This window comes from Myripristis murdjan, chromosome 14, assembly GCF_902150065.1.
Source record: "Myripristis murdjan chromosome 14, fMyrMur1.1, whole genome shotgun sequence".
Taxonomy (NCBI): domain Eukaryota; kingdom Metazoa; phylum Chordata; class Actinopteri; order Holocentriformes; family Holocentridae; genus Myripristis; species Myripristis murdjan.
Window position 1 is genome coordinate 19,670,096 of NC_043993.1, and position 13,039 is coordinate 19,683,134.

Consider the following 13,039-nt stretch of genomic DNA (forward strand, 5'->3'; position numbering starts at 1 on the left):
CGTTGAAGGGAGAGCCAACATCTGAGCAAACTTAACACATGCATTGGGGAGATCGTGGCTTCATATGAAGGAGAAGGGATTTTCCCACCTTCACTGCATTCATCTTCCTATTTTGAAATACGTTCAGTGTAAAAGATCAGGACTACCTTTGTGTGTGTGTCAAAAATAGGTGACAAACGCTCAGATGAAGTTAGGAAGTCAGCATAACCCAAATAGATGTTTTCAGATTGCTTCCATAGTCGGACCAGCGGCCAAACAGACTAATTATTAATTTTATGATGACATGAATGATGACGGTACACACATTTTAGCATCTTAATATTTTTATTGAAGCTGTTACCTCCAGATGTTTGACATCTTTACTTCATAAATGATGAAGAAATGAACAAGTCATCAGGCATCAAAATCATAATTTTTAGTTATTTTATAATTGAAACAAGAAAAGTGCAGTTTCTGGGGAAACTGCGTGGGCAAGCTGGAAGACGCTGAAAACAATTATCAATAAAAAAAAAAAAGGTTGTAAAAGCTCTGAGAAGGTTGAAAAGTTGAAAATTTCTAAGCCACAAGCTGAACAGTTTAAAATTCGAATGAAGTTTCTAGCTCAAAGTATGACAGAGTAACAAATCGTTGAATATTGCTGAAGTTTGGAGCAGCTGTCCCATTCTTTCCTAAGGGGAAAAAGTGTAAATAAAGCTTAATAATTCAAAAAGTTTTAAAGTTTTCAACAAGTTGAATACAAGCAAAACATCACACAAAGAAGCATTAACTACACACACACAGCAGTTAACAAACACAGTGGTTTAGAAAAGATAGTCCGGCAGAGCAGTGTATTTCTGTATTCTCCACTCTCATCTTACCCCAAAATATTTCATGGCCCTCTGTGTTTTTTTTCCCTCTTTTTTTTTTTTTTCTAAAACAAGCTCTTCCCAGACATTCTTTCCAAGATGTGACGCATGCAGTGTGTTCATGCTTACGATCCCTGGAAGTTAAGAATACACCGTGGCTTCGTCAGCAGTGGTTAGCTCTCCACGCTGCCCACCCCTCAACTATCGGTTATCGGTCTGAAAGTCAGACAGACAAAATGTCCTAGTTAGTCTTCCTGTCTGTTGTCACTGTTTTATTATCACAAGGGAATGCACCTAATCTCACATGCTGTCGCTGTCTGAGGCGTCTCTTAATGACAAAATGACTTTGTTTTTCTTGTGATAACTTTTCAGCACTCATGTATATAGCATTTTACCAGTAAGCCCCACATATAGAAATTTAAAATATCCCTGAAAGTGATTACTTCACCTAAAGGCGATTCAAAATCAACATATTGTCAAAACAATGTCCAGAATGTCAAGTAAAAACTTTCCTCAGTAAGTAAGTATTACTGTTGATTAGAAATTGGTATTTTAACTTCATCAGCTCCACCTCTCTCCTGGGTTGGTTTGTCATTACTGTATAACCAAGCCTCTTTTAAACCCACAGAAGTTTACTTTAAATTCTAGGAGAGATCCCAAGGTTTCCAAAGATACCAAATATGCCCTGCTGAAAAAGAGGTAAATGTATATAAAATAAGGCACAAGACCTCTAGATAGTTTATGTTTGATGCAGTTATGCAGCCATAAAAAGTGAACTGGGTTTGAATATTTCACTCAATATCAGTGTGATGTAGTTTCAGTGAAGCAACACAATATATATGCGGTATTGTCATACAATATGGAGAAATGTTGTCTCTAACTTTGAAGCAGTGAAATTTAAGGGTTAATTTCATTTCTTTCACTAGCAGTGGAAAACATTGAAAAGGACCGATTTTATTTTTTCTTCTTGAGCAGATATTTCTGCATCTTGCTAATCTGTTTTAACAGATGCATCCGGACATATCAGTAGATCAAGGTGATTATGTAATGTGTGTGTGCTATCCTTGTCTCTTATCCTGATCCCTTCAAAAATCACCGCACAATCAGCGGGCATCAGTCTACCTGCCAGCAGACGGTGGCTCTGAATCACAACTACCATTCAGCCCAGGAGACGGCGTGTCTGACTGACTGGTCGATGGTTTTAAAATGCAGCCTTGTGTCTGTAACCTTTCCCCGGCACATTTTTTTTGTCTCCACTAGTATAAATGGGATGGGACACGGTGGATGGAGATGGAACTTGACAGGCATACGCAGCTTCTGCTGCCCCTATCGATCCATTCTACAGAGAAATATGACTTTTAAGAGCAGCCAGCTCCGGCTGTCCTGTTGAATAAAGATGGTTATTTGCTCTTCAAGTCTCACAGGGCGTGTACCTGTGTGTGTGTGTGTGTGTGTGTGTGTGTGTGTGTGTGTGTGTGTGTGTGTGTGTGTGTGTGTGTGTGTGTGTGTGTGTGTGTGTGTGTGTGTGTGTGTGTGTCTTTGAATGACTTTCCAATGTCACCAGACAGCTCAGTGGAAAGGGTTAAGCAGTGTAGTGGAAAGATGCACACTGTCACACACACACACACACACACACACACATTTGCAGACACAGTGAGTACTTGAAGATGTAGTGCCTCTAAAATCGGAAGGGAATGGTGAAAATCAGAGGAGTGTAAAAGAGTGGTGAGGATAAGTCATCTGCAGAAAAAGGCATGGCAACAGGCACAGGGAGAGAGAGAGAGAGAGAGAGAGAGAGAGAGAGAGGAAGAGAGGGAGAGAGAGAGAGAGAGAGAGGAGCAGAGGAGGCGGAGGTAGGAGGAGAAGGCACAGAAGAAAAAAAGCATGGCTCTTGTCACGATATGAGAGAATGCAGAAGAATTTAAAGCCTCCCCAGATTTCTTCACAGATAACTTTCCCCTGTTTTTTTCATTGACATTCAATCCACTTTTACTTTTTTGTGGCTCTGCCTGTGAATCTCATTCATTACCTGCATGCACACTTTTTAGAGTTCCACCTTACTCTCTGCCTCTCCTCCCTCGTCACATTCCTTTTTTCTCTCTCCTTTTTACTCACTTCCTGAATGTAGGGAGCAGCTATGGGAAAGGTTGACAGGGGGTCAAGGCACAGCTCTCTCTCTCTCTCTCTCTCTCTCTCCTGCTCTCTCTCGCTCTCTCTCTCTCCCACACACACTCACTCTTTCTCTCTCTCTGTTCTCCCCTGCTTCTCATTGACTAGTATGCTCTGTTTATTGCCTATTGCACCCTCTCCTTCCCTCCCTCCCTTTTCGGGGGTGTGTCCATCAGCATCTGGAGAAGCAGAGCTGGCCGGTGACAACGGGGAGTTCATTCACTCCCCCTGTTCACCCCCTCCCCTCCCCTCTCTCTCTCTCTCTCTCTCCCTCTCTCTTTCTCTTGCTCTCTCTCTCTCTCACTCTAGCGCTCAGTGTCTGTGTGTGCCGTAGTGGAAATCAGATTGCGAGGCGAGGAGATGTTGGCAGCTGACCGTGGAATGCGCTCGACAACTCGAATAGCCAACGTGGAATTATTATCAGGCTTATCAAGGAAACCATGGCAAGGTCCCTTTCCCATCTTCTCCCATCTTGCTGAAAGATTCCCCTCATGTGTCTCTTGCTCATTCTTCCAGTGTTTTTTTTAAGTGAATTTTCTTATTGAGCATCAACTGCAGTAGACTTTTTTTTTTTCACTACAAATCCCATCATCTGCTGCTTGGCTGACTGTTACATCTTGGACAGTGTTACCTTTCATCTGGTGCTGCGTTCGCTAGAGCAAGAGGTTGTGCGGGGATCCATCTTTCCCCCACTTGATTGTAAGCGACATACTTCCTCCACCGTCTTGGCGGAGGGGGGCGTTGAGAGGATTTGGGATGACGGAGATCCTAGTGTCGGATGTAAACTTGAACTCGGTGTGTGAGCGGCTGGAGCAACACTGCTGCGTGGACCAGAACCAGCACAATCTAGCCAGCCAGCCACAGACCCCTGTGCTGAAGAGGCACACCAACACTGGGGCCAAGCTATGGGGCCGCGTCCGCAGCAAGCTGCTCAGACAAAAGGTCTCTGCCTGACACACACACATGCACGTTATGTTTCCTCTCCTCTTTTATCCGCTGTCCTCTTTGCATTTGTTCTGTGATGACTCTTCTATTTGTCGCTGTGTCAGTGCCATCTGTTTTTGTCTGTCTCTTTTCTGTTCAGTCTCTACCTCTCCATATGTTGGCTGTGCTCTCTCCCCGGGTGTCTCCTTTCAAGGCACACTTCAGCATTGTTCTTGTCTGATGGATCTATTGACCATAGCACAGTCAGTGATGCGTGGGTAAATGAAAAAAAAAAAATCTGTGAGATATTACCTGCAGTGGGAACCAACAAAAAATGAACAAAATTTTCAGCAACGCATTAATTCATGCCTTCTTTTTCTCCTTAATTGACCCTAAAAACTACTTTAATTTAATGCTTTTTAATGCAGTGTTCACTGTGAGTCTATGTCATCAAGATCAAACAGTATTCTGCATGATGTAGTGAAAGGTAACCTAAATTCAGTTTACCTGCATTGTTATATGCAGAATACTGTTTGATCTGTAGTCTACATCCCAGTGTACAGCCCTCCTGGTCAGTGTGTCCTGATATAGCCCATGTGTGGTGACAAATGTTATGCATTTCAGGACGAAATACCAGATATGTAGATGCTGAACTGTGGAATACAATAACCAAGAGGTGAAAATCACTGCTGCTTCACAAATCATTGCCACAATGAATAAAAGAATGTGCTCAGTGAATATAAAACAACCATTTCCCCACCACCAAACAACCTACTACTTTCACAATGTTTCCTCACTGTTCTTATTTCAGTCCTCATCCTCCCTCCATATCTACCAGTCTTATTCCCTTGGATTAGTGCAAGTGATGATGGTGTTTCCAACAAATTTTTGGTTGGTTGTCAGGCATGCTTCAGAGCCAAATTAGTACCCCCTGCTGTTCATTTGATGGAACATCATGCTCTGGCTGAAAACTGCACTGGTGCCTTCTTGTCATTGTCCACAAGTGTAGGCATTGTTTTTTTCTATTAATTAATTCTATTAATTTCAAATTAACTCCTGAAATATTCATCGAGCACAAGCATCGCAAGCAGGCTCTCCTGACATCCTTTTTGCTGAGAATGTATTTATTATATATGTATGAATATTCAACTGTGACCTCGCCAAACCCTAAATTATTCTGAATCAGCATAGAGAGCAAGGCTGCCTAAATTAACGTAAGCAAATAGATTTGGGGAGTTAATAAATTTGAAATCATCATGCTGCCGGTTCCTTGTCCTCCTTAAGTCTTCTGCTGACCTCTTGAACAAAATTACTGTGTAACAAAAACAACGCTGGGCAAATTATGTTTGCCGAGCTCACTTTGTGTATTATTTTGTGACTGAGTTTAATTCAGAAAGGGCAATTGTTGTCTCTTTCTTAAAACGCTGCGTAAATGAGTGGGCTTGTTGCCTCTTTCAGGTTGGATTGAGTGAATCCAGACAACCACACACACACACACACACAGATCTGGTGTTTGATGGTATGGCATAGATTAGTTGCATGTTCTAAACTGTGAGCCATGCGTGGGCGTACTGTATGAAGGGAGCTCCTTTTTTCTTCAGATGCTATTTCCGTGTGGAGCTTTGGAAGAAAGGGTGCAGGCACGTGAGTTCAGTTCTTTGCAGCTTTGCGCACACACACATCCAAAACTATGACAAATGTATAGGGATAAGAGCCCTGGATGTGTTTCTTTGCTCCTGCGTATGTTTGCCCGTGTGGATGCAGCAGTCCCTCCCCATCTTGTCAGTGCACAGCCAGCACTTTGGGCTGTTATTTATGTGCATATTTAACAATTTAAGGGACAACCGTAAGAGGACACGGTATCCAAGTTGACTTGACCTTTGCTTTCCTGGGCAGGACCTGGGGAGAGCTGACCACTGGTTTGTCTGAGTGGGATGAAACAGGGATTACATGCAATAAGCCCAGGCTTTACTGCATTGAGCACAGTTGGTCCCATATTGATTCACACCACCACTCTGTGTATGCAAGTGCACCCCAATGTCTTAACACTGAAGATCAAGAGGGATGCCTCTCTGGTTTAGACATCGATGACTGGCTGCTGACTGCTGCCACAAGCTGCAAGTGCTGCGGTCTGCTGGTCTTTGGATTTTATTTCTACCCAAAGTTGTCAGCTTTGCAGTTAGTTACATGCGATTGCACTCACTTGCTCTCATCCTGCATATAAATCTCCCTACAGTGGCTCGCCTTCACACTCAGACTGCTCTTGTGTAGTTGCCGTTCACCCATTCATCCATTTTGAATGAGGCTTTGATGGCCATGTTTTATGAGTAAACTTCTGTTGCAATGTATGTGGACTCAGTTACCGACCATTTTCGCCCCTATTCTCCATTCTTTGCTCCTGACCGTTTACATTTCTGCTTCTGCGAGAAAGGTTAATGCTGTTTGAACATGGAGCGGCTATAATGTGGAATCCTCTACCACAGTCATGTAAAACAATAACATGGCAGGGTATCTGCAAGTTCTTTAAGCATTTGAACAAGTCTTAAACTATCCAGATCAAGCTTGGATCCAATTGCTAGAGCCTGATTTTTCACCATGAAATTGCTTATTTTTCATTTTCATTCTGATGCAGATACAGAAAAAATAGATATTGCCATTGACTTGATTGTTCCCATTTGGCAATGCTGATTTGATGTCTGCTGAAGATAATTCTTTTTCATTTCATATGCTTTAATAGACAGACATGGACAGGTTTTTTTTTTCTTGTAGCACCCAGTTATAGTTTCACAAATTTAGTTAGCCGTGTTTAATTGGAAGTAAGCTTCTTTAGCAAACATTTTGTTGATTTGTTTTGTTGTTTAACGTACTTCTTAATTAGAGGAGTTAAACCCAACTCCAGGTAGCAATAAAAAGTTCTTCAAGTGTCTCAGTTTTGGGTTTCTGAAGCCTGCAGATACCCAGTTAAGGGAAAGACAACTTCAAAGGGTTATTTTTAAGGAATTTGTGAGGGGGGCTGGGAAAGTGGGGCATATTGCCGTTTCTGTTTGTGTGCTATTTAGGGGTCTGAGGGAAGAATCTTGATGTAAGAGGATGTGTGAGGGTATGGAAGTACACCGGGGAATTGTCCGCTCTCCCTCAGCCTAGAGCAGCTTCTAATTAAGACAGTGTTTGATGAGATGAGGGGGAGGGGAGGGGCTGGCTGGGAACACTAATTGGACTAGAACCAGACATAATGTATTTTTATATCCCAGCAAAGAACAATGATGATCAAGCACTTAGCTGGTGGTAGACGCTGTTTTGGCTATTTGTTGGATGCCACGTGCTTATTGCTGGTGAGCTGTTTGCAGCTCAGCAGCTTGGTTTCTGTCTTTGTGGAACTTCAGCCAGCTTAGCGCCGAGAACAATGGAGCTATCCTGCCAGCTAAGCCATGGAGGAGAATCTCATCCAACCATTATCATCCGCCTCCTCCTCCCTCATCCCACCTCTCACCCCCGCCACGTTTTAGCCCACACACAAAATTCTGCTGTACTGTTTGAGAATGTTGATTAGTGCAGATGAGATATTAGGGCTTCATCCCTCCCGTGTGCTGAAAATGCCAGCCAGGCCCCTAATGGCCTTTTTTATAGGCCACATAAATCTCTGCCTGTCCCCGCCGGGGGGCATAGCCCTTTATTGGCCCCAATCCATTCCCCTCGCAGACTCTGTGATTGGTTAATGAGCTCCAGGATGGGGCCGCCAGGTCAGTAAAGAATTCTCAGGTTGATACCCAAAATGACCCTCCCTTGGATGTGCCCAGCCCCTGCGCCTGTGGCTGAAGAGCAGGCTGTGTGCAGGGTGGTTTTAATCTCAGCAGGGCAAGAACAGGGCATTAATCATCTCATTAGCCAGCAAATGTGAGATGTCAGCCTCTGGTATGTTCATCACAGGCCTCCTGACTGGTCTGTGCTAAGGTGATAACAGGGAAGTAGTTAAGGTGCACAATTGTTTCTGCACAACGAAAGATCCAGGGCTCACACGGGCCAAGGAATTGCTGTAATAAATGGATTTTGGAAAGGTGTAATCGAGAGAGCGTAATTTAGGGAATTTAGTTAATTTCTCTTGGGAAAGTCAGGAAATATCAGGGAATTTTACATCTGGGTAACTTTACTGGGATATAGCAGAATGTATGTCAGATTCTTGGTCCACACAGTCATTGCACTAGATGTTTTTCAAGCTGTTTTTCCTCAGCAGTTAGTGCATCTGCTGTGGAAACCAGACTGTTGACCGCTTTAGAGCTGAAAAACAACACTCACAAACCACGAAGGAGGAACATTTTTAGGTCATGGATTTATTTCAGCTTGGTTAATGGAAAAGCCATGGAAAAGACTTGGAGTTTTTAGGGAACCTTGATTATCATGCTGACGTCATAACATCACACCTCTGCTGTTATCAGTGGTGGTCATTCGTCGACTCTGATGAGTGAACGCACACAGGGATGATCTCTAATGGCTAGCAAATGGAACATGCTGTTTGTGCTTTAAGATTGCAAATGACCTGGATAGTGAGGTAGTTAGCTAGCCCGCAACTGCACAGTGTTCCCACAAGGCAGCCCAGTGAAAACATCGACTCTCTCCAAGAGAAACATGAGGGTCATCAAAGGACAAAAATGCGGCTGTTTTGATATCCCAGTCTCTTGATAGCATATGTGATTTTCTTACTGACGAACTAGATTAAGTCTGAAATTTGGAGGTTTGCCTGTGAATGCATGGGAAGCAGCGGTGTTAGGCATACATCTTCATCTCAGGGTTTTGCATAATAGCTCAAGGCCTTGAATTGGAACTGACAGTCACCAGTTATTTCCATGGATTGTGTAGAGAGTATATTGTATACATCTAAAATGGGTTTTGCTACCATTTCATTTGCGGAAGAGTTTATATCCTCCTGTGTAGCTGACATAAGATAAATTCATAAGCATCAAACTGAGTAGTGTAAAACTCAGGAGGCTAGGGTTTTCTAAGGAAAAAGATGTCCAGAAAACATGATGCTTTTCTGAAAATAGCTATGGTTTTTCTTTATATTGGTGATTTTTGCCTTATGGTGACCACCGGCTTAGAGGTTACAGTTTTATTTTTCTCTGTACATCACTGTTTTTATGAATGCGGCAGCCCTTTCTCCTTTGTTGGAATCACCATGAGGCTCTCCTGGATGGAGGCAATGCTCGTTTTCAGTTCAAATTTGGAGCGATAAAGGGATAGTTCCCTTATTCCCTGTTGGTGAGGGGAGGGTGGCTCATGCTTCTGTGTACATCAGGGCTCTTACTCACGCTGGCTGCAGGCAGGGCCGTGTTGCATAAGTCTTGTAGTACATGTCTATATATTGCAGTTTATAGACCCTATAAGAGAAAAGCGCCTACATGCCTGCAGACATGCTACACTCGTATGCTGCTCTGCAAATCACAACCCTGCACTGGTTGAAAAGCTTGCTGATTGGCTCAAACAAGAACGTGGAGGGGAGAAGGCAACATGGCAACTGAGTCAAAGGCTTCACATGGCTCTGGCGACATCAACAGCCGTTCAGTAAAAAGGCTCACTGTAACCCATGTACATGTTAACATTACGCCTATATGCCTCGTCGTCTAAAAATAGCTCTATTGCTTGTACTCTGAGAAACCAGTATAGCGTGATGTGTTTGCTGAAAAAAAAGATAACCTCAATCTTTGTACAAACAGTCCCCAGAATAGTGCCGTAATCCTACTTAAACCAAGGAGCCATGCAGTTTGAGCTACGTTCTAATTAAAGAGCTAATAAAAAGCTTTCTGTTGCTGAATGAATATTTAATCAGCAGGAGAACAGCCACGGAAAAATGTGATGAAACACAAAGGACAAATTAACGGGAAAAAATTTTTATTAATTTAGCATATCAAAAGATCAAGTTGTGTTTTGAATATTGTCTCCAAAATGCATTAGCTCTCCAGCAAAGCAACAGTGGGCTAATGAAGTGTGTGGGGATTAGAAGGCTTTCTACTTTATTTTATATGCAGCTGACTTTATATTGGACACAATATCTTCTGCTGTTTTAGAACAGCCTTATTTGGATTTGTTTGTCATAGATCTATGCAAAGTCTTTGTAATTTGAAAAAGGAAATTCTCAGTTTATATTAGTGTATAAAATTCCAATAGGAGAGCAATAAAGGATCCACTCGTCACCCATAACCACAACCCAAAGATGATATGAGTATCTTACGGCTGTACATGTTCAACATTTTTGGCCAAAAAGGAGTTTAACCCACATGAAAGATTAGAGACATTTACAGTCTAGATTAGAAAATCTTTTCCAGTTGTGTGTGTAGACGTATCACAAAGAAATTCCCAAAATAAATACATCCTGGAATCATTTCTTCAGCATGTTTTGTGCACATATTGCAGATAGGCATTTCTCAACTCAACTCACACATGTCAGCATGGAGAGGCTTCTTTTGAAGAAAACCTTCATGTATGCTGATGAATGGGTCTTGCCACCTAGGGGACCCACCCCCACACCCCGCAGACACACACACTTTCACTAACATGCACACATGCACGCTCACACACATCATACATCAGCCCCTTCAAGTACACTTTGTCACGTTCTCTGCACAATAATAAATATTGAACATAGTATGCAATTGTGAATATCTTCACAAGAAAATACCCATGGCACTATGAACACAAATTGAAATGATTACCGTATCACACAGTAGTTGAAGTTGGGGAATAGGGGTTTACAATCCACAACATCACAATATGTTGTCATGTGCATGTTTCTAATTTGCCTATACAGTAATGTAGTACTGTCAGTCTTTCTGGACTGTCGCTGGTCTGGGGTCTCCGTTCATGCTTCTTGCATTCCCAGTTGATTATCCATACATGTGCTGAATTCACACCCTTCTTTTTCTCCCAAATCAAAAATGTGCTTTTGTTATTCCCCTGACACTACTATTGTGCTGCATGTGCTGAGCTGCTCCTTGGAGTAAATCCCTCTGCAGCCTCCTGTGTGTTTTATGGTGATATAAACAGTGCCAGAGGGTACCAGACCTCTTGGGGTCCCACTACACCAATCTCGTGCTGCTCTCTGTCTCATGGGCTTCAGCGAGGAAGAGTGGCAGTGTAAGAGTAGCAGGCGGCAGGGCTCACATGTTGCTGGCAGGGGAGGGAGAGAGTGAGGTGGGGGCTGGTGAGGGGGATTATATTTGCAGAGACCGGGGGAGGGTTCTCAGCCAGTTCCCGTAGTGTAGTGGTTATCACGTTCGCCTAACACGCGAAAGGTCCTCGGTTCGAAACCGGGCGGGAACAGCTCCTTTTTGTCGCTGACAGCATATTTTTTTCAAAGAGTTAAAGAAATAGAAGACCATATGTTGCAGTCTTGGAAACATGACACTGTTTAGAGTGTCAACAATACAGGTGCTGCATTTTTATTAGAGTACAATTTATTTAATCCAAACACCCAGCACTCCTCTGTCTATAAGCTATATTTTCAAAATAGCATCATTTTTTTTCCCTAAAAGCCCTTTTATATGATTTGCATGTAATTACTTGTAATAATGGTCCATGGGCCATACTCAGCTGAACAATATGGTAAAGAAAAGAAAAACAATCATATTTCAATTAATTTTACAGATATTGTGATTGCAATATGGGTCAAGATTCTAGTAGGAACAAAAAAAAACATTTTTTTGTTTTTGTTTGTTTGTTGTTTTTTAATCTGGAAAATACACTTTGTAGGCCTGATGTTTACCCTCCACTTCAGCCTGGGTTGACCTCTGGGTTGCAAAAAGATGAAATAGAAAAACAGAACAGAGGGAAAGCACTTTTAGTAGCCATTTGATTAAAAAAGAGAAGTGGCCTGTCAGGGGAGAGAATGCTGCATTGCAGCCACGTGGTGACAAAACAGCGTTCACCTGTCTTATCTACTTTGTCCTGCTCTTGGACTTCAGCTAGGGAGGGGCACAGGGGTGTGTCTACATCTAGGCCAATGTCTGTTTGCTTTATCTTTTGAAGTTAAGACTCTTGGTGTTGTCATAACTGCCCACACACTGGTGTGTATTTTCCCCAAGCTGACTACTGCCAGCAAGTCAAACAGTATATTTTATTTAGAGTCTGTGTCCAGTATTGTCTAGGAACACATGGCAGCCTCCTGTTGCCTTCTGCCTTTTATCTATAGCTCACAATTGGAGTTTCAAGACAGGAGCTGCTTAAAGAACAATGTGTTCCCATACAACAGAGCATTGTACTGGTCTTCCCAACACACATCACACACTTACTAATTGTATTATATACAGGAACAAAACTTAAAAGTGTGTGCCCCCCGAGCAGCTGGTATGCATACAGATCAGTGTATGGCATGGTCCGCTAAATCTCAAGTATTTCTCTGCTCTGCCTCGGGCTGTGGTCCTTTCTGGCCGCTCCTCAATCATATATGCTTGATAGTCCTTTATGGTCCAACAAAGAGAGCTTTGACATTGGAGTGATGTGATCGAGTTTAATATACTTCCATGGATGTGTTCCTAATCGAAACCATATTAGCCCAAGGCTGCGTCTGATACACCACGCGACTCTCTTTTCCTTTTATCTGCGCCTGGATGTGCAAGCATGCACACACATACAGACACTCACATGCACATAATCTGTATCAAGTATTCTAAAAAAGGGAAATTGGTCATTGTACTTTTGATCTCTTTGGAGGGATATCAAAGGAGGCTTTATTGCTAAGCTGGCAGGGTGTCTGTGGGTCCGTAAATTCTGGAAACAGTCCTAAAATACACTACATTTAAATTTCAGACCATAAAAACTATTTCATTTTTTAAAATATATTATTAGAGGTTAATTTTTTCTTTTTTTTTTGACCATGCAGTAACAGGTTTCTCTGTGCCACATGTCCTCTATTAGATTAATACAGAAGAGGGCTGGTGGTACAATGGAAAGAGCATGTTCCTTTTTTCCCTGCCACTGAAAGTCGACCAGGTTTCATATGTCTTTTGACTTCATTTTCCTTAACAGTTAATTTAATTTCCTGTCCTATCCTTATACTTCCCCTGTACAGAATTGGACAATAGCTTTGCTCAGTGGAACGCTTTATTTCCTCC

At 42.4% G+C, this 13,039-nt stretch overlaps 1 protein-coding gene and 1 non-coding gene across 6 annotated transcripts in view; both read left to right on the plus strand.

Moving 5' to 3' along the window:
- The window catches only part of abr (ABR activator of RhoGEF and GTPase), a 151,936-nt gene that overhangs the window by 128,923 nt on the left and 9,974 nt on the right, over positions 1-13,039 (plus strand). The window contains exon 1 of one of the 5 annotated variants that reach the window (XM_030068690.1): positions 3,321-3,956. The exons of the other annotated variants lie outside the window; for them this stretch is intronic. Coding sequence (XP_029924550.1) covers positions 3,771-3,956 — 186 coding nt within the window. The 5' untranslated portion in view covers positions 3,321-3,770. Of the gene's footprint in view, positions 1-3,320; positions 3,957-13,039 lie in introns of those variants that run through there. 5 annotated transcript variants of the gene reach the window in all.
- Positions 11,177-11,249, plus strand: trnav-aac (transfer RNA valine (anticodon AAC)). Its single transcript has one exon. It is a non-coding gene; the product is annotated as a tRNA-Val (tRNA).